At 40.8% G+C, this 27,153-nt stretch overlaps 2 protein-coding genes across 2 annotated transcripts in view; one reads left to right on the forward strand and one right to left on the reverse strand.

Moving 5' to 3' along the window:
• The first annotated feature begins 921 nt into the window (after positions 1–921).
• On the forward strand, positions 922–16,371 carry CRLF3 (cytokine receptor like factor 3). Its single transcript, XM_062591467.1, has 8 exons — positions 922–1,080; positions 3,280–3,487; positions 5,543–5,630; positions 6,093–6,270; positions 7,540–7,762; positions 8,782–8,914; positions 12,838–12,950; positions 13,216–16,371. The coding sequence occupies exons 1-8, from the start codon at positions 958–960 to the stop codon at positions 13,467–13,469; spliced, it is 1,320 nt and encodes a 439-aa protein (XP_062447451.1). The 5' UTR covers positions 922–957; the 3' UTR covers positions 13,470–16,371.
• Positions 16,372–18,517: 2,146 nt separating this feature from the next.
• SUZ12 (SUZ12 polycomb repressive complex 2 subunit) overlaps positions 18,518–27,153 on the reverse strand; it is a 29,303-nt gene continuing 20,667 nt past the window's right edge. The window contains exons 10-16 of the mRNA XM_062591466.1: positions 26,796–26,973; positions 23,784–23,875; positions 23,169–23,312; positions 22,291–22,448; positions 21,672–21,870; positions 21,072–21,151; positions 18,518–20,748 (exon numbers count right to left, since the gene is read on the reverse strand). Of these exons, the coding sequence (XP_062447450.1) occupies positions 20,403–20,748; positions 21,072–21,151; positions 21,672–21,870; positions 22,291–22,448; positions 23,169–23,312; positions 23,784–23,875; positions 26,796–26,973 (1,197 nt within the window). The 3' untranslated portion in view covers positions 18,518–20,402. The remainder of the gene's footprint in view (positions 20,749–21,071; positions 21,152–21,671; positions 21,871–22,290; positions 22,449–23,168; positions 23,313–23,783; positions 23,876–26,795; positions 26,974–27,153) is intronic.

Consider the following 27,153-nt stretch of genomic DNA (forward strand, 5'->3'; position numbering starts at 1 on the left):
GCAGCGCTCACAAGCCTCCGGCACGGCGGCGGCCGTAGCCCCACGCGCGGGAACGTCGCGCGAGGCGCCACATTTGCGCCCAACCCGGCGCAGCTCACTGGAGACCGCGCGAGTTTTCACCCTTCCTACAAAGCCCCTTCAAGCAGCTGGGGCCGCTCAGAGCCGGGAGGCCGCAGCGGGGCCGCCCGGGACCTGCCGCCGCCGCCCCCCACGCGGCCCCCGCCCCGGCCCGCCGCCGCGTCCCCACCTGAGCGTCACCGTCCTTCCCGGGGAGGGAGGCGGCCGCCGCGGCCTCGGCGACCCTGCCCACCATCCCCCCGGGCGCTGGCGGGGAGCGGAGCCCTCAGGCGCGGCGGGGGCCGGGCGCTAGCGCCATGGAGCGGCCCCGCCGCCGCCGCCCGATGGCCGCTGACAGGAGCGAGCGCGAGGCGCGCGGGCCGGCAGAAAAGCGCGCGCGGGGCGCGATTCGGAGCTCCGCGCGGAAGGGGGCGGTGCCGCCGCGCCCCACGTGACCAGCGCGCGGCTGCCAACGGCCGGCCGCGCTCCGCCCTCACGTGACCCGGCGCGCGGTGACTCCCCGCCCTCCCCCTTTCACCGTGGGGCCGGTCACGTGGGGCGGGAGCCCCGCCCCTCTCCCTTTCCTCCCACCCAAGTCTGCTGCTGTCAGTTGGGTTTTCGCGCCGCTAAATGTGGAGAGGGGCGGGGCGCGTGACGTCACGGCGCAGAAAGATTTTGGGGGGGGGGCGGTGGCGGTACTGGCTCCGAGAGGGGCCAAACTTCCCGGCGGCGGCGGGTTTGGCGGGGGGTGGGCGCTGGCGGTGGGGCCTCCGCGCGCGCGGCCGTTAGCGCGGCCCCGCCCCGCCCGCGCGGCGGCCGGATGTGGGGCCCTCCCGGGGGCGGGGCCCGGCGCCGCGCCCGCCCCCCGCCCCGCGGCCTGCCCGCCCGCCGCGGCTGCCCATGGAGGCCGAGGCCGAGGCGCGGCTCCTCTTGCAGGAGGCGCGGGAGAGCATCGAGGCGGCGCGGAGCTACCGGCGGGAGCTGCAGCAGCGGCTGCGGGGGCTGCAGCAGGCGCGCAAGCAGGTGGGGGAGGCGGGGCGGGAGCCGCCGCCGCCGCTGCCGCCGCCGCGCTCGGGCCTGGCGGGGCTTGGCAGGGGGCTCTGGGCACGGGAGGGGCCCCAGCGGGTCCCGGGGTGGGCGGCCGCCCCGCGTCGTTGGGGCTGGCGCAGCCCCGTCAGGAGAGCTTGAGTGCGGCGGCCGTGCGCGCCGCGGAGACGGAAGGTTTTGGAGACGGGCGGGTGAGGGGTTGGGAGGGCGGAGGTGGGGGGCGAAGGAGGCTGTTTCTGAACCGGCCCCGGAGCAGGTACCGACAGAACGGGGCTGGCTCCCGTCTGGAGCGGCTGGGATGCCAAGTCTTTCCTAAAGAGCGTGTCCTGCGTGTCTCCTTGCCCTCCCCTGTGAGCAAAAACGTCCGCGTAGGCCAGTCGGGCATCGGTTGGAATTTTATCCTGACCCTGCACGGAGCTCTGGGGGTCGCGTCCCCCCGGGGGGCACGTACAGGTATCGCTAACGTTACGGGTTAGCTGGTTTTTCTGTGTCTGTGCGCTAATGGCAGGGGAAGGCTTCTCACTGGGGCTGATAACGCACCCGCTCTGGCGTGCAGATGCGTCCTAGCTGTGCCGGTGCGGACAGGGAGACTGGAGAGCCACTGACAGACTGGCTTCTCTGCTGAGATGCCCTCTGAGTATCAACTGCAGCTGCCTTTAGTCCAAACCTTGCCCTCCCAGTGTTGTCTGATAAAATGTGTTGAGAGCGAGTCAGCTTGTCTTACTGCAGTGGCTCGGACTGCTTAGTTAACTTTTATTTTCCTCTCGGGGGGATTTTTTTTTGCCTGTGTGCACTGTTTTTTGTTCTCCCTCTTTCCAACTTTGGGACTGCTCACCTTTTTGCCCACAAGAAAGCAGCAGCGCAGCAGGCACTCGAGCTGAATGTCCAGAAACGCCGAGTGTCTTAGACTTGAGTTCAGGTAGCAGAAGCTTCATTGTTTGGAGACTGGTGGCCAAATGTGTTAGGAAAGTTCTTCAGATCCCGTATGTCATATCCTTTTCTTTGGGACCAATGGGATGTGATTTTTGAAAGCCTTTGTGCAACTCTATTTGTTTAAGGACTTGCATTTCCTCTACACTGTGCTGGTTGTGTAGCTGGTTGAAACACTAAGGTTGACTTGCTGAATTTGTATCTGCAAGTGATGGAGGTAATGGGGCTTGGAGAAGTGACTGTTCTTGCTGTCTTCCTCCACCCCACCCCTGTACAAAGCTAAACACTTCCCTTTTTTTTTAAGCATTGAAATAACAAGAGAAGGGAAACAAAGCTATGTGGCAGCTGCAGAGGTCCATGAACATTACTTGAAGAGGAAATTTATTTTACCTAACCAGAGAACTTCCTGTGTTGGTTGCCTGTACATCTAAAGATCTAGAAATTACGTGTAAGGCAGCATGCATGTTGCAGCATTTCCTTGTGTGCATAACTTAAAGTTGTTCACGGGGAGATGTTACTTCTGATTTTTGGATCATTAGTTCAGGGTGTTCAAATGCATTTTGTTCTGTAAAAGTCAGATTCAGCAAGTTTGCAAGCATTTTAATAAACACTTGCAGAACCTGTCGTGATCTTGTTCTTCCAGCATCAAAACAGATCTGCTTTTCACCCCATTCTGTAACTGTGGAGCACAGACACATTCAAAGAAATTCACAGGTGGCTATTTGGAGAAAGATTAAAAAGCAAGTAGCTGTAGGAAGATTTTAAAAAGAATTGGTGTGGTGTTATGCTCTGAAAAAGTGCTCTTGGGTAGATAGAAGACTGATACTTCCTGTTTTCAATGAGGATTACCTCTATATGATGGCAGAGAAGTTTTTGGATAGGATTACGACAGTTGTGAAGACGAGGGGAAAAGACAATGTTCAGATCTTTCTGAGAAGAAAAAAGATCTTTGATTGAAATACAAATAACCCAATTTGTGTTTAGCTCTAGCCTTAGACATTATCTTGATTTGCTTAGCTAATACGCCTTTCCCCTTGTCCAGGCTAGTTTCTTTGCCTCCTTCTCTGCCACACATATACTAAAATGACTATGTTAATTTGCTAACTGCCAGTGGTCGTCTTTTTTAAAGCTGACTTCACGCACAGCTTTTCACTGGCAGATGCAAATAAGGTGGTTCAGAAAAACAAGACGTGCATGATTTTTGATTTTTATCCTGAATCCTTCTTTCTTGTTACCTCAATTTAGATTAGAGAGAGTGCAGCATTGACCAGAGATGTACTTGAGCAACATTTTAATGATTTGAAAGGGACCCTAAAGAAGCTGTTGGATGAGCGACTGATATCACTGCTGCAGGAAGTAGATACTATAGAACAAGAGAGCATCAAACCATTGGATGAATGCCAGAAACTAATAGAGCATGGAGTCAGTACAGCTGATGACTTGCTCCGTGAAGGTAAGGCAGGACTTGAAATTAAGCGTTAGCTCTACCTTCTAGTACGTCTTCTCTTGAAGACTGGAATGTTCCTGTTACGATCAGTATATTTGGCTCATTTTTGGGGCCGCACCAACTGTTACCAAGAGATTACAGATGGAAAGTTGTAGGAAAAAGCCAATCAATATTGACTCTTACAAACATGTATTTTAGTATTTCACTGCAAACCTAGGGATAATTGTACCTGTGTTAGCATAGCGCTCTTAAGACAGCCTGCTTTCAGAAATGTATCTTACTGCAGAGTTATCCTTCATGCCAGGGCACTGGAAAGAGGATCATGTTCAGCTGCTTTGAAAAAACAAACTCAGTATCATAACAACAACAAAAAAACTCTGTTGGTCTTACTAAGTTAGCAACTGAGTCCAGCAGAATTACAGTGATGAATAAATTTTATGTTAGTCCTCTCTAAGGATGCTGTGGACAAGTAGTTCTCATTACCACAATAAAACTAGCTAAAATTTGAATTTATTTAATCTTGGAAAGTAAGTGCTGCTCAAACTGAGTGAGTGAATGTTTGTTCTAACATTTGTGACTGGAAGGAGGTTATTTATAGCTTATGGAATAGCAACTGAAGATAAAAGATTATTCCTCATGTTCCCCACCTAACAGGAAAAATATGTATGCCACTATATGGAAAAAGGTTCCTCCAAAAGATTTGAGGATGAGGCAGATAAAAATAGAGGTAAATAGTTTAAAAAAATGTAAATAAAAAGGAAGATGATAGTGAAGGGCAGAACATGCCCTACTGCTGCTATAAATACCTAGCCAGAAAGGAGTGTCTCTTGACTGTTTCCCCACATTGGAGAACCTACTTGGAGCACGTTGCAGCCATGAATATGTTGGCAGTTTCCTTGCATTGTTCTCATGTCTCAACTTTAACTTTCTTTCAACATGATCTCGGTTTTGTGAACTGAAGTGCATTGAACAGTCTCCCATGAGTGGGAGGAGATCTACTAGCTTGCATTTGGATGGGAGCTTAGTGCTCAAAGAACATGCTGGCTTGGAAGTGACAATATTTAAGAATTAAATTGTTGGTTTCTTACTAGTACTGCAGCCTCTGGGGCAGCTGGTAGTGGCCTTGTTTCCATTTTACATATAGAGGTACCAAATCACAAGGTGGTGACAAAGATTGCTTATGTTTTATACAAGTTTCAGTCAGATCTCGTGAGACACTGGCTAGCTGTGCCCTTCCTATCCCATGGGTCACATTCTCTCTGCAGCAATACAAGCGTTGCTAAGTCATGTTGTTAAAGTGAGCAGAGATTACATCTGAGCCAGAACGCAGTTAAGCCTCCATGCTTATTAAATCTTTTGCTGCCAATTATGATGTATGTTTTTCATTAGAGATTTGTAATCCTGCACTTAGAAATGGACTGAGTTGCTAATGTTGTAAATTTACCATGAAGTCATCAGATAAGAAATGGAGCATATATCTCTGTCAGCTGAAGTGTGAGCCACTACTTTATTTGGAAAGCTTATGAAAAGATTTCTGTTTGTCTCTACACTTTAATGTACAGGTTCTTTCATACATTATGACAATAGCGATTATATAGATTGTAGTAAGCAGAACAGTGATTGAAGTTATTTTTTGGTTTTAAGTTTCAGTTATTTGATATTCTGTTCAGTGAAGGTGCTTTGCTTTTTTTTTCTTTTTTTTTTTTCTTTTTTTTTTTCCTTTTTTTTTCTTTTTTCCCTTCCTTTAAAGCAGATGGAGGAAAGGATTAAGAATTCTGATTCCTGGCATCTGCCCCCAGTTCTGCTACTGTCTGAGACCTGAGGCAAATTATTACATCTGTTATGGGTGTGTCTACAGAAAGCTTTGGGAGCTTCAAAAGTTGCTAGATAGGCTTTATATTGTTAACTATAATTTTGTTCTCTAGTTAAGAGTCTAGCAAAAGTGCTGAGAATGTTGCATGTTTAACTTGCTATTCCTGTCAGAACTGGTTACTCCTTGAAGTGAAGAATGCATGTCTTGGACATTTTCTCATTAGGAATGTTTTTACCGTTTGATTCCAGGAGAGAGTGCAATCCATGGAGATGTGGGAGAAGAGAATGAGAAACTATGCAGCTTTACAAAGAAAGCATTACATATTCAGCTAGATAGGTAAGATACTGACACACTGAAGTGATGTCGGGCAGGAGAACATATGCTGTTCCTTTATAGAGGATCTCTTTCCTTTAAAATAAAAGCCCTCCATTGCATTGCTGTTGAAGTTTCATTTGAGGTGTTGCTGTCCTGTTTATTTCGTAGAGTTTCACCGAGTTGGAAGTCACAGATGGAGTAGTTTTCAACCTGTGTATATTCTGTAGATATATAGGCTGTTTATTCGTGAATGATGAAACCACTCCCTATGGAACAGCCTGTATTTCAGAGTATTTCCTGAGGAACAGACAGTCTGGTTGAAACTGAAACACTGGATGTTTTATGAGTCTCAAGTTTGAAATGCACATGCCAATTTCCACAGCAGTTCTTTCCTCACAAAGTCTATATAGATTCAAATGTATGGATGACACATGAATATGTGGAAGCTGGCCCCATTCATTATGGCACACTTTCCTTTCTCAGCTTACCAGAAGTTCCCTCCTTGGTCGATGTGCCTTGTTTGTCTGCCCAGTTGGATGACTGCCTCCTTACTATATTGAAAAATCAGATATTCAGACATGGGACCATAGCATCTCGCCCACCTGTACAGTTAGAGGAATTCATTGAGAAACCTGGAGGTATATTAGTCCGATGGTGTAAGGTGGGTAGACTATCCTGGAAAAAAAACATTCAAACTTGTGTTTTATTGAAATAAACAGAAAATGCGTATTTCTTTCTAAATTTTTTACTGCTTTCAAAGGAATAGTCCACTCCTGTGTGTAGTTAGAACCTATTGGACAAGCAAGAAATGCCACCTTCAGATACTATACCCAGCTAAACAAATAAATAATAAGGAGTATTATATCTGTGGTCCATGACTGAGGTAAAATGGCATCAAAAATCCTGGTTTCAAAAAAAATCTGTTTCTGACATATGATTCACATGTAGCCATTTGTGCTGTGGAGCTATGTAGTTCATTTGTGTGGCAGCAATAACTGGATGCGCTCATTGAGACTGAACTTCATTGCTGGCGTGATGCTTTTGTCCCCCTTTGAGGACACTTTAGAAGAACCAGTATTTTCATTTAGAGGAGGCCGAACCTGTTTTGTTATATTCTTTACACCTAAATACATTTGCGTTCTTAGGGAGATACAGTGGACGCAAAGAGAAAAATATTCTAATGTTGGCATTAGATACTCAAGTGATTTTCTTCAATATTTGAGAAATATTTTTATTGAATAAATCACTGCTATGCTCTGATGTGGTTTAGTCATTGTACAGCTCTGTGTTCCTTAGCAGCATGAAACAAACTTTTTTTGTTCTAGCAACAGCCAGCCATTGGTCACCTTACCTTGCAAAGGATGTGTATTCAAATTATAAAACCATAGGCACTATGGTGGCATCTAATCTGATTGCCTGTGCTAAGGATTTTCCTGAGTTTTGTTCATGTTTGAATGATAGTAGAGACTTTTTTTTTCTTCTCCCCCTCCAAAAAAAAAAACCCTTTCTCTTTTGATTTTGTAATACCAGAGAATGGGAAATCATCCTCTAGAACAATTTAATAAAGATAATAGCAAACTCCCTTTGCTGTTAAAAATTAACACTGAATTTCTTTTCCAAATTTGTCTTTACTTTTGGCTGCTGGATTGTGTTACATCTTTGTTTGCTAGATTGAAAAGCCTTTGGATAAACATCTCTTCTACAGATATTGTTTAACTGCAATTAAATCATTTTTGTGTTTCCTTTTGTAATAGTTAGCTCAAACTCTGATTTTATTTTCTGGAACATGTTTTCTGTTCTTAAATACTTTGTGACTCTGAATCACCTTTGGTGGCAGCCTGCAATACTATGCTAGCATGTCCCGTTTCAGAGATGGAAGGGGGGAAGAAAAGAGCGGGGCCTCTCATTTATGTAATAAATGTTTCTCTAGGTGGATGATGACTTTATACCACAAGATTACAGACTGCAATATCGTAAGAGCACTGCCAGTCAATTTGAAGATGTATATGTTGGCTCAGAGACAGAGTTCATTGTACTGCATATTGATCCTAACGTCGATTACCAGTTCAGAGTCTGTGCCCGAGGAGATGGACGGCAGGAGTGGAGTCCATGGAGTGTTCCTCAAATTGGCCATACCACACTAGTTCCCCATGGTACTGCTTCACTGCTATTTATCTTCATCTTAGGTCGATGACATCTGTGCAGGACTCCTGAAGGTCTATAGTTGAATGATTTTTGGAGCTTGTTTTCTGTCTGATTTATGGAGCATTTTTTGTCTGATAGTGGGGTTTTCTGACCTGCAATGTATGTGTGTAATACCTGATGCATTATCTAGTCTTCCATACTAGAGTTTAGCCTTTGCTTAATTTGGATTTCAGCTTTGTGGTATGAGTGATAGTGAGCATTTCCATCAGATCGCTCAGTGTGTCAGCTTGGAAACTGTCAGTGCACAACTTTATTGTTCACCATTTTTATGATTCATATTTTATGAAATAAATGTGGGCTGTGTTCAGACTTACTATTGAGGTGGGGGCAGCTCTTTTTCTCTGCGGTTCATTTGAGCTCTGAGTGCAAAGAGAAGTAGAGAATCTGAGCTGTTTCAGCTTTTGTCTAGTTCCTGTGTTAGCTTGAGGACTTTGTTCTCCTTAAGGTAGGAGGGTGTTACCCTCTTCTGAGAAATGAGCTTAATAACAAGAGATTGATGAAAAAGCAGGTGGACTTAGCCAGTGCTTATAGGAGAAAAATGAAAATTTTCTTTTTTCCTTGTCTCCTACCCCTACTTCAGCATTTTTTATGACCTATGTTCACATGACATGTTTATAATCCATCTGTAAAACTCGTTCTTATCTTGGCTGGGGACAGAAAACTTCAGTTTTATCTTCGCTTTCAAATTTTTAAGGGCATTGAGTCACAGAAGTTTTTGTTTGCGTACAGTATGACTTCCTAGGGATCACAGCAAAGAGTAAACTTCTAACGAACCCTACGAGCTGGGAAATATATATATATATATATATTTTTGTAATTGTAAATGATTTGAAAAAGAAATTTCTCCATCAGAGGAAGGGGAAAACAGCCCCTGTTCTTAATGTAACTTAAGCTTTGTAAGAGGTAAACCTTAAGAAGTAAGGTATCTAGTCTAGTTGGTGTTCATCCTTTTTATTTTTCTTTGAAGAATGGACAACTGGTTTGGAGGGCTACAGTTTGAGCAGTCGAAGAAACATAGCGCTTCGAAATGATTCTCAGTCATGTGGCGTGCTCTACTCCAAAGCTCCTACTTACTTCTGTGGGCAGACATTAACATTCAGGCAAGTACTTCTGGATTGCTCATTTGGCGCATCTGCTGCGAACCAACCTGCCTTCTCTAGTCTGTTACCTTTGGATTGTGTGCAAATGTGAATTTTGATGCGTGTTTTACATCAGCACAGCCCCAGTCAAGATAGCACGTCTGTGTGAATTCTCAACTTTTCTATCTTCTACTTCCTCAATCTTTGGGACAACACCTGATGTGTAGATAGGATCTACACCTGTCTAGAACAGAAGCTAGAGAGAATTCCTGCGGGGTAGCAAAAAATAGGCCATGCTAAGCCATATTCCATATCTATGGAAAACTTGTTTTCCTCTTAGTTTTTGTAGCAGCTGTTGCTGTCTAATCAGAAGTTAGGGGAGGTTTTCCATTGATTCTGTTCAGCTTTGGGTAAGCTGCCCTACCACCAAGTTCTTTCCTTCCCTGAGTGTCCACCTGCTTTGTGTCCTTGGAGACATGTTGTGTTGGCACAGGCAAGAACGACAGTCTGGCACTGGTGTGTCTAACCTCTGAGACAATTGGAGTGCTGATGACAATACTGTTTGCAACTGGCATTAGAAGTTCTTGAGGGGAGAAGGTATCTTGTGAAATACAGGCTTTTAATTTGATACAAAATGAGGTTAAAAGCCTTGGCATCTTTGCTGCTTTCAGTCGTATCCCTGAGATGCTGCTGCTTAACTGGGTAGGAGGAACTTCTTGTGGATATATCAGTTGTAATTTAGACCTCAAAGAGTTTGAAGCTGTATTCCCTTTTCCTCTGGTTAAATAAAACTGTTCTTGCTGTACAGTAAGCAATCCTCAAAGGCAACTTAAGAGGCTTGTTTATGGTATTTTTATAATTTATTCCATAGCTTTTCATTTCTGCCTTCCTGAGAGTGAATTATCTTGACTTTAAATGGTTGTAATATAAGTATGTATTCAGCTGCCTTGTTTGAGATGGGATAAAAGGATTGAAAGCTTCCATTTGAAATCTGTTGTTAGATTTAATATCTCTTGGCTCAGAAGTGCCTGTGCAATTAAAGGCAGAACTTTGAGGTTTCCCTTGGTTCTGTTTCAGACCAGTGTCTTTTATCTTCTTTTATTGGTAACACATGAAAATCTTCTGCTTTAGTTTGGTAACATGGACTTTCCTCCAAGAGGAGATTGTTTCAGCATGGTGGAGCACTAACAAGCACATGTCTGCAAGAGATGTAATGAGATGAATCTTAAGATTGAAGAAAACCTAAAAAATAGGTTGTGTTTTTCTTTCCAGGCCTGAGAGTAGCTGTCTGTTTCAAAGTGTATGAGGTTTTGCTGAACAGTGAGAGGTAGTATTTGACGTTTGGCTTTTTTCCATCCATTGAAACAAAGATATGTTCACAAGGGGGTAAGTGGCCTGCTGAGCAAACGTAAGCAAGGTTCGTATTACAGATGTTTGTGAAGCAGCTTTGTAAACTTCTTGTGCGTTCAGGACTCAGGCATGCCTGGTCAGTGAAAAGTGAAGCTATGATAAAGACAGTTCGTATCTGCTTTTTAAAGGTAGACTGCTTTAGATATCTTCTGAGGTAAGGCATCTAGGTCAAGATTAGTTCTATTTCTTTGGAGCCTCCAGGGAGTTGCACTTAGGAGAGGGAATATTTCTTCAGGGAGACCAGCTGCACAGCTGTCCCTAAAGCTTCTGCTTGCAGCAGGGAGCCGCAGTCAGTCTGGCCAGGCTAGCAATTTGAGATCCTCCAGCAGATGCTATGCAAAGATCGCACAGACTTTGTCAGGAGCTTGCCCCAACTCTACTGACAGCTATTCAGAAATGAAGTTCATTTGATTGCCCGTGGATTTACTTTTCTGTGCTCTGAGGCAAATGGAAACTGGTGGTGGGTGAACTGGTTCGGGGTCCTAATACTGCAGTGGTGGGGGCACAAGTTTTTACTCTGCAGCACTGGAAGTAATGAGAAGGGATTGAACCGTTCTGTTAAGCGTTGTTCCTACCCTGTGTTCCGCAGGCTTTTAAAAAATTTGAAGCCCCAAGGATCATAGGGGCTGGAAAATAAAGTTGTTAACATTGTAGCAAATACCAGTCTAGTAAAGCAAAGCTTAGGAGACTTTACAGTGATGCTCTGTAGTGTTCCCTCATCTTTAGTTTTTTTGCCTAGGGCTGGTTATTAATTGCTGAAAAAACAAAATCTAGTAAGGAAAGGAATGGTGACCTAAGCCAGATCCTGGCCCTCTTCCCCATGCATGCAAGAAGAGGGAAGCTACAGAAGAATTACAGGTTGGCTGTTGTTTTGGACACTTCGAGCTGCTTCCTTATGGTGTAAGGAAGTTTTGTCTTTCCTACTTCCTGTATATTCACTTTGCAGAGTGCAGAATGGGCTGTATGTAAGGCAAGCAGTGTAGGGAGGGAGAGCAGGTAGCCCTGCCACTGGAAAGCCTGGGTATGATGGATACAGAAGTGCATGGTGCAGAATGTGGCTACAGCCTGGATTCAGTGTTGCTACCACCGAGGAAGCTGAACCTAATAAATGTAGGGGGTATTGGACTGACTCCTGCGTAAACATTCGCCTTTAGGCGTGCTATTGGTCCTGCCTCAGAGGTTTTCTGTCCTGTTCCTCGTGTGACAGTTGTTTCTTCATAGTGCTCCAGGTCCATGTTACTCTGACAGTGTTCTGCAAAAATAGGGGCTATATAAATGAACAAGTAAGAGTGGGTACAAATTGAAACGATAGAATTCCTACACTTTAGTGGATTTTTTCTTTTTTTTTTTTTTTGGGGGGGGTATTTCCAATCCAAAACTGACAAAAGGCTCCTTTAACTGGGGGTGGAATTAATTATTTACCTTATGTACGAAGGCTTTACCTCTCAAGTTTACAGATAATAGCTGTTTATGAGACTTTACTAGTGACTGAGTTTAAAATCTAGAATATAGTACCAAAATGAATTGTAAAATTAGTTTAAAGTTGTTTTGGGAAAACATTGTGGATTGCTTCCACATTAAAAGCTTGTAGGGTGTTTTATTTTATTTCATTTTTTTTTTGCTTTGCTTTGCTTTACAACAGGAGGCTCTTGCTATCTTAATGACGTTTCCTAGGAGATTGAAAAACGTAATGGAGTGCGAAAGTAAAACACGGTTCCAGTCTGATCTTCCATGTTTATCTTCAAAGAATTTACTCATTGTGTGCCAGTCCAGTGCTCAATTTAATTTCCAGTTCTTAAAGCTTTTGCTTAAGTTTTCCTGTTGTTTGGCAACAACAAAGTATCAGCGCTGCTTTTTCTCTTATGCTGTAATGAAAACAACCCAGTCTGCTTTCTGAAAAAGACCGGCTGAGTTGGTTTGTTAGTAAAACTGAGTTTTCTATGTCATTCGGGCTCTCTTCAAAGTATGATTTAGCACCTTAGAAAAGAAAAAAAGAAAAAACACCATCAGCCTTCTCCCCCCCCCCACACAGATTCCCTCTGTATAGCAGAATTGCTGAGAAATCAAAAAAGTAGCTTTAATAACAGGCTTCCTTTGAGCATGTGAATACTTACTTATGAAATATTTGCTGAAACTACAGAAACAGTTACTGAAACCAGTAATCTGTTATAGGTAACTATAGATTGTAGTTTTATGCATATTGATTCTTAAGATACATTTCAGGCAACTAGAAATCATTTCATAAGACTCGTAAGCTGTAATAGCAGAGAGTTTTATTAAATGGCAGTGAAAATTTGAAAGCGGCAGGTTCACCTTTTGTACAGACTAATGGCTACAGCGATGCTCAGCGGAACTGTTGGAAGGGCTGGTAGGACCTTTGGTCACTCGAGAGGTCTCCCCCAAAGCTGGATGACTTTGTTGAAAATCCTGGAGCAGCAATACAGAGGTCTGGTATGACAGGGTCTTATTGTCTAGATTTCATTGTTTATTTTGATTTAAAACTTGAGGGTCTGACTTCACTTTTTGCTTGGTAGAATTGAAACCGTGGGTCAGCCAGACAGACGAGACAGCCTAGGGGTATGCGTGGAGCAGCAGAACGGCTACGATTCCTTGCAGCGGGATAAAGCTGTGTGCATTAGCACGAACGGTGAGTTTGAATCACATAACTGAAGAGCATAATCCCTTTATTCCAAAAGCTCTTTCTTCTTAGCCCTCATCCTGGATAACACACATGCAACTTTAACTGTATTTTGAGTACATTCGCCTTCTGCAGTTAAAATCTTTGGTAGGATCATGAGTCTCCTTCTCCTGCTTTTGCAGTATTGTAACTTGCAACAACAGGGAGTCGTAGCACTGCACCTCTAGTACATGCTGAAAGTGAGAAATAATGTTTGGTATCTTGGCCGTTTCAGGGGCAGTATTTGTAAATGGGAAAGAGATGACAAACCAACTGCCTGCAGTCACTTCTGGATCGACTGTGACGTTTGACATGGAGGCTGTGCAGTTAGGGCCTTCCAGCAACGAGGGAGGCAACTTCAAGCTTAGAGTAACCATTAGCTCTAACAACAGGGAAGTGGTCTTTGACTGGGTACTTGATCAATGCTGTGGTTCTTTGTATTTTGGATGTTCGTTCTCATACCCAGGCTGGAAGGTTTTGGTGTTCTAGCAGCCCAAGCAAGTGAAGAGGTTCTTGTTCTTGGTATAAAATGTAATATTAAAATTTGGGTTTCCAGCTGTTTGATATCAACAATCTGTAAACAAAAACCTGTCTTTATATTACTTGAACTCCACTATATTGTACTTTCTACTGGATTCATTTAAAAAAAATTGTGAAACATTTGATCTGTTACTCTGGAAAAAGTTAAACAGGCGTTTGCTTAGGCAAATTAATTTAAACAGTCCACAAAGACTTTTTTTTTTTTTCTTCCCCTCTCCAGACTTGATTTTTTTTCGTCAGTATTTCATTGTACTCTAGTCTCAGGGTACGCTTGTGTGGAATTAACTTTGCTTGATGCTGCTGTTCTGTGAAATAAGCCTGTAACTTTTGGGGGGTTGGAGTTAATGGACCAAAGTTTTACTTCTACCACTTAAAAAAAAAAAAAAACTCCCCCACAAAGTATTTACTGTGGTGATGTTCTGTCATGCTTCCTTGTACACAATACTGCCTTAATCTAAACAGGTAGCGGGTACTGCATGCAACAGCAATTTCTTCCATGCACGGTACTGTTCATTCTCCCAGAACAAGGATGTCTGAGCCAAAGTGTCTCTTTAAATATGTAGCCTGCCTGTTAAAGTCTCACTGTTATGCAAGTGCCTTATTTCCAGATATTTCTTGAACTGTTTTCTATGTTGTCACTTGAAAAATAATTTCTAGAGTAGTTGCATGGTGATGCTTGCCTTTTCACTTTAATGCTGACACTTGTCTGACAAACTAGACCAGCGCTTAGGGGAGGATGGTCTCCCCCAGCTCTGCTCTGCTTGGTTGGCTACATGGGAGCAGGCCTTGCTGCTTTACCCTTCAGGCATGACATGCAGGTGGCAGCCGTGATTCCTCACGGAGCCCTTGGAAGACTTGGAGATGACCTTGCTTTCTGCTGTCCATCAACAGAGACAAATGGAACGGGGGATTCCTGGAAATCCCAAACAGCGTGTGCAGAATAGATGCCAGCGAACCCCTCGCGTTCAAGTGCACTAGTGCAGGTTGATGTGCCAAGCGCTGGGGAGAGCCTGGGCTGAGCAGTAGCACGCGGCCAGAGCCGGCTGGGGCTGGGGATCCGGGTCAGGAGTCGGTGGAGATGGGGGGGTGGTTGTGGGCTTAAGACAGACCCTGCTGGCACAGACTTAGCCCACTCAAAATGGAGCAGACAGATAGTGCTAATTCATCCCATGCTATTAGATGGGGGACACAGGTAAGAATTTCCTGTGAATTACTCAACTTTTATTTTAAAAAGCTATATAACGTTACCAGTATTGCCTTAATAGCAAATGAGATTTAGAATACTGCACTTCTCAAATAGAGTCCTATTCCTGGTCAAAAGATTCATTTGCAATACTACTGGATTTAAAGACTATTTTAAAGAAATGCTGAGGGCTTTAAAGAGGCCTTCTTACCTCAAGATCAGTAAATCTATATATATATATATATATATATATGCATGTTAGAGTAGCAGTATTTTTTATAAAGACTTAGACAATCATTCTACACTCTTTGTTCAGTGTTAACATGCTGCATTAGCCCTCTATGCTAGCATAAAAAGCCTTAATTAGATTAATATCCCTTATGATCAAACTATCAATACAAAAAGTTTCGCCATAGTCCCTGAATTTTTTCACCTAGACAGCTGTAGTGGGGGTATGAGAATTTCAAAAGAGAACAGAGGCTAGCATTCATGCCATTTAAAGGAAAAAAAAATAGATCCAAATGTATGCAAAAAAACATGTATATGGCAGTTAAATTCTAATTTACTGTAAAGTACAAAGAGAAGATGACTGGACAGCTGCAGGTGACATTAGCCAGTGATAGCGAAGAAAAGCCTGCTGTATTCTCAGCTCCTCATGCTTAACTACTTCACTGTTAGCGAGTCAGAGGATCCCGGCTTACGCTGTACTCCTGGGGCTCCTTCGCAGCTAGCCTGCGAGGAGCATTTCGGCAACGCACTGTATCCCACATCCAGGTCCTTCGCTATAGCTAGGAAAGCGCAGGGGATGGTCAAATAGGATCCGTCCTGTTCAGAGATGGTCAGGTCAGCGTTGTAGCTAGCAGCTATCACCACTGTTAAGTAGAGGAAGATTTATTTTATTATTGCTAGATGTACTAGTGCAGGTACTAGTATCCTAGTATTTTCACTCTATGGAAGCTAAATTAGCAATCTACACTTTCAAGGTACCAAAGGGTCAGGTACCTTTTCATCTGCTTTTCGAGGGGCTAGTCAGACTGCTTGATAGACTACTGCCCTGGGAGATACGGACCAGCGCTTTAGAACACGAAGTGTAAATCTTCACTTCAGGTACTTCTGGAGATGGTCACACCGTGCCGCTTTGTGCAGAACATACACACGAAGCAGCTTAAGATGACTGTGAAGGGCTAGTGCAGGAGCCCCTCAGCTCCTCCTGAGGGCTGAGGATGGCAATAGGCTAAATATGCTTTAGCTGTATCTAGAACAGGGCCAGCTTGCCAGTTCTTTTTTTTTTAAACAGTGTAAGACTTGCTGCCTGAAATACAGAGTAGGTACTGTTCAGCTGCCTCTTAGAGCTGCACCTTTTAAATTCGGGAGGGGTAAAGAAGCTCAGGGTGAAAGACCTGAGTAATAGGTATCTAAAAAACTCTGAAGAGGCTTGGATTAAAATGGCTAAAATTGTTTCTCTAGAACAGAGTTTAGATAGATAAAAGACTTGACGCTTTCTTCGCCGTCTTTCCCCTCTAGCTATTGGAGCCTTGCAAGCAACAGTGTTAACTGCTTATGAAATCCTGAAAGGTGTTTTCTGAAGCTAGAGCACTCACTTACCTCAACTAAGACATTTGTGTCAAGTGATATTTGAATATTTTTTAATAAAGTTTTATCCCTCAACTGTGTGGTTTAGTAAATTGTTAATCAGGGGTACAAAGCTGCATATTGGCGAGCTCAGTTGCCACAGCCATCAGAGAGGTAATCTGTAGCGCTGCACCCACGTTTAAGAGCTTCTGTTTCCATTACTTTCACCTTTACTCCATCAGAAGTTCCAAAAAAGTTACTCTTCAGCTTCCTCATTTCTGCAGTTACTTTCATTTCTCTGTGAAGTTTAGCTCTAAACTCACAGCTACAGTCATTTTCTTACACTTCCCCTCCCCCCCCTTTTTTTTTACAACTACATTCCTCAATACTCTACCACAGCTCGTCTTTACTCCATTTTACTCTTGCCACATATTTGGAGTTGCTTTGAATGGTTCAACTCTTCTACACAGTAGTTTTTGGCCACCATTACTGCCTGATCAAGAAGCAACGTTGTTTAATCCCCTTCTAATAAAGTCCATATTGAACATACAGTTTCACATCGTTTACTTCTGCTTTCTGATGCCAGCTCCATTTCTTTGGTTTCTTTTAAAGGAAACTTAACTCATGAAATAACCTTGCTGACAGGGCAGCAAGCCCTCATAAACACAGCATTCGTATGAAGCTCCTGCTTAATAAGAGTCTGAGTATTTCTCCTGAAAAAATGCATCTTCAGTCTCCAATCAAGTAGCTTGGGTACTGCAGGTATCCCAGCAGTAAGACAGTCTTGGAAGGAGAAACTTACCTACTTCATCCAAAGCTCCTTTCTTGGGGTGTGCAGCCCTGGACTATCAGATTTATAAGCAGGATCTGGTCCATCAGGAGCACCTTCACTCAGGCACTGGTTGATGATGGCACCAAAATGTTCTGTGGATTGAGAAATACTTAACTTGGTAGGAACCATGCTGAGAGGACAGTTTTGACAATACTGTTGATCCTCAGTGAAGGTATAATCAAATTGATGAGGTGGCACATAGGACATAGGATGGTAGCAATTACTCTAATTCCAACAGTTCAAAATATGTCAGTTATTAGTAAATCTGCCCCCCAAAATTTCAGAGACCAAAGCAGTAACTACAGTCAAGACACTTGCAGCAACGTACACTGAAGGTTAACAACTTACATCCAGCTAACAATTCTGAATATAGTATTTAATGCACTGAATTAGAAACATCAAACATTAGCTTCCAGCTTGCAGGTCACAGACCTATTGTGTTAAAGTTACCACCAAGTATAAAAGATCACAGAAATCTGCTGTGAACATATTAAAGGCTAAATTTAAAGAGCCTTTGCCAGTTAAAGAGAAAAAGGCACATTAGACAACTGCAGTCTGCTGTTTACAGAATCTAGCCATTATATCCTCTATTTTAGCATCTAAATTATTTTTAGCAGAGAAAAAGGTTTTCAGTGTCCGCTGTTCAACACCCAGGACACACTGATGAGCAGTGCAAGTCCTCTTGCTCAGTTCCATATTACCTAAACTATTCTTCCCTTACAATCCTAGAGAAGCATAGAGACTGATTTAAAACTCAACTCCAATTAAAGCATGGTTACATCCTGCAAAAACTATTTGAAACATTAACTATTTGCATAAAAAAAAAAAACACAGGTCACTTTGTTATTTTTACAACTGAAACAGCAACAGTGATGTGCTTCATTCATGTAGCTTTGGTTCAGTTAGATAAATTACAGTTCTAAGCAGTAATACACACAACTTAAATCTCAGGTATTCTGTTCTACCCCCAAGAAAGGAGAAGTAAAATTTTCATAATCTAGCCATGGACTTGGTAATTTATGTAGACACTAAGGATAACGGAAGGACTAGTCAGGTTCTTAGCTACCGTTGTAGAAGTCTGACAAGCATATTAATGTGAATTTAAACAGACAAGCAGAAGAGGAAGTTTATACTAGCTGCTGCTTGTGGCCTTTCTACATGCACACAAAATGACTGGACAACCATCATGGCAGATTTTATATTACTGAACTTTATGTACAAAAGCCGATTTCAAATAAAACATTTAATGTAAAAACAATGGTTCATTTAAACAACTGAACTTGTTTGTTTTGTTTTGTTTTTTACATCTACTGTACCATTCAAATGCTTTTTAACCAGCTTACATGATATCTTCAAAAATCTCTCAAAGGTACATATAGAAAAGGCATCTTTATAAATAGAAAACAAAGGGATTTTTTCAGCTTTTATTATAAATTGACATGACATACAAAGTTTACTGGACAGAAGTAATTTCATTACTATTTTTTGGGGGGATCACCAACTTTTTGTGCAAACAATGCTAGCCTTCTTTTAAGCATTAAGAGCATAACTGCTTAAGAAATGACATAAGCAATAATTCTAGAACTACATCTCCCCTAAAATACTCTATTTTTTTTACATATGTGCACAGCTTTAGCAAATTAAAGCCAGAGAGAAATGCTTGATGTACTATCCAGAGGCATAATTAGAGTTTGCTAAAACTCAGAGAGCTGGCAAATTCAAGAAGTTTGTAATGAAAGCTGCAGTTTCCCTCTTTCCTATTTTTGTACACAAAAATCAGTGACTAAGAACTTAATACTGGATGACAAATCACATCCACACCATTAGTTAAATAGTCTCACAGTTAAACACATCTTAAGGACCATCAAAATCAGTATTTACATTTTATAAATTTCTGAAGACACCATTAGAAAGCTTATATACCCCTTAAACAAACAGGGAACTGCATTTCATGGTGATGGAATGAAATAAAAAATTAAAAATACCTGTATTTACAGCAGCATTGTTCCTTTATAAATAAAGAATATGAAAAATGCAATATCTTAAGGATAATAAAAAATTGAGGTGATGTCACTCAACCACAGTGCTTGCTGGAATAAACCCTTCGGTGCTGATACTGTACCAGTAGTGAAACCACTTTCCATTGGAAAAAATCTGTAAACGTATGCATAAAATGTGTTAACAGCAGTGCAAAACTGCTCAAATATAGTTTAGTCAGCATCTTAGTATCTGTATTGAATACAATACATCACAGAATACTTGCATAAGAAGTGCAACACATTTTCTGGTCCAATTTTACAGTGCATTTTTCCCTCAAGAGTGGCATCTCAAAAGCCAAAGCTAAACCTATGGCCTGGACTTGCAGTCTGTACTCAGGCAAAACAGCAGGCATAAACTTCCAAAGAAGCAAATCGACGTAATGCCTACATACTGACGATAGACTCTCGGCTTTAGCATGGCACACTATGATGCACAGCCCCAGTTTAAGGGGTTCACATCAAATAGTTTGTGTAGCTGTGTCAATGTGTAATAAAAATATAAAGGAGCTAATGTTCAAGTTTAAAATGGTACACTGGGTGATCAATACATCAGAATTATCCACGAAAACCAAACTGCTGGTAACCTCAAAAAGCCAAGGTGGTACTTCACTGTGTCTGTAACATGAAAAGCCAAGATCTTTCCAAACAGGCACAAGACAAAGGAAGTGCTAAGTTTGCAAAATTTCATAATTTTAGTGTGTAAAAAAGATTTAATTTGTAATTTACGATCAAATTGATAAATGATTTCAAATACAAGGATCAAGGTTAAACTTTAAATAGTGAGACGTTATTTTCACAAAAAGCTAACTGGAGAATTTCTAAATAAGAAAAGCATAAACTGTATCCCAACCCCCTTCCCCCGATGTTCCGCAACTTCATGGTAGGAAAAAACAGCCAGATACAGATGCAAAAATCTTAATATAAAAATTGTTTTACATATACTTAAATTATGTAAATTCCATAAAGTTCTTAAGACACTAATTACTAAAATTACAAAAAGATTTTCATATTGCTCTTCATGCTCAAACTCTTAGAATATTGTCATTACATCACCAAAACCAATATACATGTAGTACTTGCATAATTAACTGAATAGAAACCCTGTTGTAACAATATCCTTGCTGAAATCATTTATTTCCATCCAGCAGTGCCTGTTTGGAATCTCTGTATTTTGTGTGTGTAATTCTTTATAGAACTCATGCACCCTAGAATGTCACTTCAATGTTTGTCCGTTGAATGGCATTTGAGTTTTGACTTCAGAGCTTCTGTTTCTTGCTCTGTTTTGTGACACCTGAGATGCTATCCATTTCTGAAATTCTCTCTCTCACATTATTTTCACTATATCCATTTGTCGTCCCACTTTGTTCTTCAGAAGATTCCTCATCCGTTGGGGAGGCTGATTCTCCTTTTTCTAACTTCTGCTGCATCTCTCGAAGCCTGGCAACAGCTTTGTCTATTGACATTATGCTAATGAGGTTAAAGTCATGCATGCTGACCAGATGTAGCATAAAGTTTCGACACAAGTTCTTCTTAATTATTTTCTGTCCATAATTTTCAACAAACAGCATACAGGCATGATTCATTTGATTGTCAGCAATAAACCTGTCAAATTAGAAATCCATCATTATGCAAGTTAAAACATTTTCAAAAATAAAAGATACCTTACAACATGGTTTATCAATATAACTGCACAGATTTTCCATTACAGAGTCTCAAGTATCTGCCATGTTTTTGTTTTCAAAGCCATAGAGCTACCACACACAAGATTTTTTAAACTTAAAAGAATAGAAAGCATGTTAGCAGATCATCCTTTAACGAACCTTTCCTAAACAGCTGAAATTAATTTTACTTGCTCAGTGAAATGCAATACAAAAATCAACCAAATATACATCATTTGTATCAAAACTAAGATTACAGCAACATACCCGTGCTTCATAACATGAAGATTCCATAATTTCATCACTTCTTTCTCTCCTTCGTTAACATCAGAAAATTCTTCAATTTGCTGGAGAGATTCAAAACAAGGGAGAAAGGAGAGAAAAAAAAAAAAAAAAAAAGGAAAAACGTCAGAATTCCAGCTTATGCCACCTATACATCACAGAAATAACTACTTCTGAAGATTAAGGTACTACATCAGAAGGGTCAGAACAAAGTCAGATCACATACAGATCTATGATGCTAAATTATTTCCATATTATACATGTACCACCGTGCATTCCTGTGATACCAGGATCTCCTCTTTTAGTGTCACAAACAGTGAATAAAGAACTTTTTAGGATCATGAGGACTGAGCTAAATTTATAACTAAAGGCATACTTGAAAACACACACTCTGATTCCATGAATTTATATCATTAAACATACTAGATGTTAGTGGTTTAACTTCATAAAATGTTCTACTTATTCTCAAAGTGAAAGCACTGTTTTCATTATATATACAGCCCATTTGTTCCCCACAACAACTGCATACCGTATTTGAAAAACTAAAATCCATTTAGAATCATCTTATATAAATGGAATAATTACAGTAATAGTCTTCTCCCGTAGCCATTCAGGGTCTTTCTCATCCTCACTGTCTACTTCCATTTCTTGTGGACGGAGAGGTAAACATGTATCACTGTGAAAATATAACCGATTGTGTCCACTGCTGTATGTTCGTTGCTGTTCCACTTCTCCATCTTCAGATTCAAGAAATTCTGACATACTTGCTTTCGTACGTTTTGGCCTAGCAGAAGGAAAAAAAGTAACTACTTTCATCTATCAAGTCAAGATAGGCAAATACTAACTGCTGTGACAGATTAATACACACCATCTTTTTAGGCTCTAGCTTGCAAAGAAAAGTTGAAAAAAAATTACCACTAGTGAAATAGCCCATTAGAAAAAAAAAACACCTTTTGGATAACAAAAGTTCTAAGATAAAGTACCACATGAAGAAAATAAGCAGATGTAGAAAAATCACAGGTGAAGATATCCCTCACCACCATTTTATCTAGTCAGGAAAAAAACACTGTACTTTAGTGATAGGGAAAATTCAACACTCTGCTTATGTGCAGCTATGACTTAACAGATCCTGCTAGTTTCATGAATTTTGGCCCATATGCTATACCACACAAACATAGATGAACTTGCTTTTAAATCTACCCACCTGCATACAAGTATGTGTGTGATAGGAGTTCTTTTGACTGGTCCATTGCGACTGAAGGCAAATCCAGGTTGGCGATGAATATCCTGAGGATTTCCTGCATAGGAGCCATCATAACACTCATTGATAGATACATCTATCCTAGCACCTTTTGGGTGATACTGAAACAGATAATTTTAAGTATATTTAGCAAACAGTAATGACTACCCCAGAAGGTTTAATCAAGTAACCTTTTAAATTCTGAATACCTGAAATATCACCCTATCAATAACTTCACATAGCTCTAGTTCCCTTTAACATCGAAGTCATTTTTAACCTCTACAAACAAATTACACCATTTAAGTTGCTTTGCTCTGTATACCATTTTACTGTTAAGTATTAAAACCACTTAGAATAGAAGTGATTATAAATTAAAAGACAATACTAGCAGAAGATTGCAAACAGCCTAGAAATTAGTAGTAGTAAAGGAATTTCGTTCAGTCAGTTGGTAGGAACAGGTCCTTATCAGCATAACTAAATTTAATACTGATTTTAAATATTTACTGCCTTCTTAAAGCCTCAAAAGACTTCCAACCAAGTATAAATCACACTGCTTACTACATCACATAAAAAGAATAACTAATGCAAAAGCAACAGCTATAGCCAGAATTCACCTTCCAGTGACCACAGAGGGGAGGGGAAAAAAAACCCTACAAATTTTAATTATGCCAGTAACATACAAACATTCATTTGACTAAATTCAAAGAATTAAGTTTAACCTGTAGCATTTAACCTGTAGATACAATCCTAAAACTTAACAGGCTAGCAATGAAGTCTATGCAGTACAGTATTTACTACAGACAGTACTATATTTCATATTAATAAGCAATAAGATCACTTACAACATAATTAAAGATAAATCTGCTGTGACAGAGTTTCAGATGTTTGAGTAGACTATACAGTTTACGACAGTTCAGTGTGCACCACGGACAATGCAAGTCGTCTCGGGCTTCAGTTTGTTGTCTCGTATTGTTGTTATAAAGGAACTGATGCAAACAAATAAAAAATATTAGCACCAAATACATTTCATTCATTAACCTTCCACCCATAAAATCAACTTGGACATCACTTCAGAAAACCTCCACTGTAATCATTTCTTACGAACATTAGATCAGCTCAGTGTACTGAAACAATGGTATTTCAAGAATTTTTTCCATAGAAGAAAACCACCTATCCCCCCTCCAGGTGTCTAATGGGAGATGCCCTTTGTATTTTGGAAGACATGTCAGCTATGGCCCCGGGAAGATTGTCTAAAATACTTCCTGTAAGAAGAAATACGTGGAACGGCTCTTAATACGTGAATCTGCAACCCCTTAAGGCATCCTCTGAGACTACACATAAGATAGCTCTATGGACAAAACTAAAAGCTGCACCCAACTCGGAAGAGATGTGAACATTTTAATTCCATGCAATTTTCACTTTCTATTTCTCTTCCTGCTAACACTCATTTTCAATACCTGGTAAAATATTCGCAATTTTTGTCGAGGTTCATTTAAAACATCTCTCTCTTTTCTTGTTTGAAGATCTGTTGGCAAGGATTCTTTCACAGCTGAAAAAAGAACATGGATAGACATGCATTTCTGCTTTGTGTGTGTGTGTGCATGGGGAAAACACATTACATTTCTTATCTGACTATGGAAGTTCTGTGAAGGGTACCTTTCTTCTGGAGGGAACGGGTAACACTAGTGAACTATGGTTTAGGTAGCTCTTCCTAACAGCAAGCAAAAAGGCTTGATGCTGAGCTTCCTTCAACAACTTACAGGTAAAATACCACTCAAACACCTAATGTAGCCCCAGTTTTGAAGAATCTTTCAGAGAACTTAAAAAAATCATCAGGTAAAAAGCAACATTTTCTTTAGCCGCAGCTGAAAGCAGAGGGTGGCTGGGAAATACCAAAATAAATACTATTTTTAGTGCAGCCATGTGAAAGCACATTGAATTTAAGCAATTTCAGAAGTTCAAGTCTCACAACAGACAAAAAAATGAAATACAAGTAAAATACAAAATATTTAACTGACATGCCAACCCTTAACTCTTACCCTCAAACACTTACTAACATTATTTATTGTAATGGCAATGCTCAGATGTCTCTTAGTGTTTTTATACATTTTTTCTCAGTAAGATAATTTCATTCCATATAATTAACAAGAACAAACACATATTTAAGTAAGTTTAAGTAGGTTTACCCCAGGAGAAAACAAATGGTGACAACTACTTGTTTCTGAATGGTGAAAAGGCAGAACAATCTCTACTGATACAAGAGAATCTCTTAGAAAATGCACTTATTCTACATTAAATATTCTGGGAAAAGGGGGCAATTTCATCCTCTTTCTGTATGAAAGACAGCCTGACACACTTCAGCCTGTACCACATCAGAAAAGTTAGAATTCCACTGGTCAGTTATTTCGAGCACTTTGCAATTACAGCATAGTGTATAGCATCACATTTAGAGGGTCTTTGAGGTCTTCATTCCACTCATTTGCCTGGGAAACAGGCCAGAGTAAAGTAAAATGACAACACCAAATTCATACATCTTTAGGAAAGATGCATGGTTATTGTTCTTTGACTATCAGAACCCTTAATGGATAAAAAATTCTGATTATTTTTCCACTCTCCTCCTTTTTTGGAACCCAGAGACTGAAAAGTGTATGAGTATCAGAAATATCCTCCAACACCGGGCTTTGCACTGTGCTTGCATATTACTCTTGTATTAAGAGTCTGCTAGAAGGTAACACTTGCTGTAACTTTGCCAGTTTACTGGAATACTCAGTCTCTCCGATGCAACAAAGTGTTCCATTAGTAAACTAGCAATGCAGCCTCTCCATACCCCCATATATTTATTATGTAGTAAACTCATACACACCTTAGTGAGTTAGCCACATACAGTCATTTCTTGTGCAAGTCTGAGCATAAAAGCTGCCTAACATTACAATATAGGTCTCCAAGAAACTCTGAGATACTAGGGGCCTGGTATGAGGAAGTAAAAGGAAGTCAGAACAACACTGAAAGTTTGAAAACTTCCCTGTTTCTGTTGCCTTGTTCTACTGGGAACTACTTTGTATTTACGTGCTCTAAGTGCCAATCATCCCTTCTGATTTAGGAAGAAATTAGATGTCTGCAATCCCTAGGTCAGGTAAAATATTCAGTTCAGAAGACAGCCATCAGTTGCACTTTGAATAGTCTTGTACACTACCCAAAGACAAAGATGTCTACAGGCTGGCTGAGGACCTCAGTGCTCGCCCTAGACAGAGGCTTCTGTGCCCGTGAAAGTGAAAGTTTTCCTGCTGTAACTTTTGTATTACTACAAAGTAAAGCTCTAAAAACAGTGAAAAGAATTCCCACTCTTTGAAAAGCTGATCAGAGATGAGCTATTGTTTACCTATGGGGTTTTCAAACATACACTGCAATAACTAGATAAATGACACTTCCTGAAAAGCAATCTTAAGTTAATTTTTCCCTTACTGCCACTACAATAGTTCCAAAATCTCAAAGGTCTACAACCAACACAAAGCCAGACTGACATACAATTCTGCACAAGCTGTTGAATGCACTAACCTCAGGTGAACCTCAAAACTCTAAGCAATACAACTGTTTACAAGCAGTGCTTTGCTACAAACCCTGGAAATCAAGTCTGGAGATCAGAACCATTGCAGTCCAAATAATTAGTGCTAATAGGGACCCAGAAGCTTCGTTAAACACCCAGCTGCAATCCAGTTACAAGCTTGAAAACACTGACCACTCTGAAGTGAATCAGGTGTCAGTCTACAGTCCAGATATTTCATAGGTGCTTAAACAGTGATGGGGCAGACTGCCACCTTCTGTATAATTTAAATTTTTCAATTGTGTTCCAATTTAAAGTTACAAATAACTATGAGCAAGACAAAGTAAAGGTAATATCTAGGTTATCCACCACTGACATTTAGGAATCCAGGGGCAGTTTCAGATTAAATATGACACTGAGACAGAAAGCTATTTAAGAGACAGACGCACACACACACACACACACACACACACAGAGGTCACTCAAAAATGCCTGCAATTAAGGAACAGAACCATTAATCACAAATTCACAGGCTAATTCCTTCACATAATTAGTACTATTATCAAGTAGTATGCTACCTTCTGTACAGCTACTTCAGTTTATGAAGTTTTCAGTTAAACTGAACTGCAGTATACAATCAAAAAAACCCAATCCCTCCAACAATTTGAGTATTTGGCAGAAAGAGCTAAACAATGCAGCAAGTAAAAATGAGACAAGGGTTTTTTAATATATGTTTGAATATTGCAGTCATCTCAAAGTGTTTCACAGCAAAGATATTTCTGTTAATATTTTAAAACATGTACCAGTTCAATAAAAATGCTTGCTATACACTGGTATCACATATTCTTTGAAAATTATTATGGGACAAGCTATACACGCCCAATCTGCTAAGCAGATTACTATTCAGTGTCAAATAAAGTTTGCTTACCTATAGTCTGAGTAGGTTTAACAGAATTGGGCTTGTTTTCTTGAGGGAGGCTTTCCGAATTTCGTGTTGCGAGAGGCTTAGCTATAGGAGCCGTAGATTTATCATTTGTGTCTCCCGTCCAACGAAGAGTAAACTGAAGTGTAGGTCCCTGAGAAAATGTTTCAAATGGAGGCAACCTCTGGAAAAAAAAACAGACACAGTAATATTAGGGTCTCATGCGCAAAAACATTTCATGTAAAAATATTCACAGAAGGGGGTACACATCTTTATATCATCTAAATTTAAGAAAGCCCCTGTATTTTCAACATATACATTTAGATATACTAAAAAAAAAAGAAAAGAAAAAAAAAGGTGGTTA

Source organism: Rhea pennata, chromosome 19 (genome assembly GCF_028389875.1).
Source record: "Rhea pennata isolate bPtePen1 chromosome 19, bPtePen1.pri, whole genome shotgun sequence".
Classification (NCBI taxonomy): Eukaryota; Metazoa; Chordata; class Aves; order Rheiformes; family Rheidae; genus Rhea; species Rhea pennata.

Coding starts and splice junctions, on each gene's coding strand:
- CRLF3 (XM_062591467.1), top strand. CDS start 958: ATGGAGGCCGAGGCCGAGGCGCGGCTCCTCTTGCAGGAGGCGCGGGAG. Junction 8,915..12,837: donor GGGCAGACATTAACATTCAG/GCAAGTACTTCT, acceptor TTTGCTTGGTAG/AATTGAAACCGTGGGTCAGC. Junction 12,951..13,215: donor TGTGTGCATTAGCACGAACG/GTGAGTTTGAAT, acceptor TGGCCGTTTCAG/GGGCAGTATTTGTAAATGGG.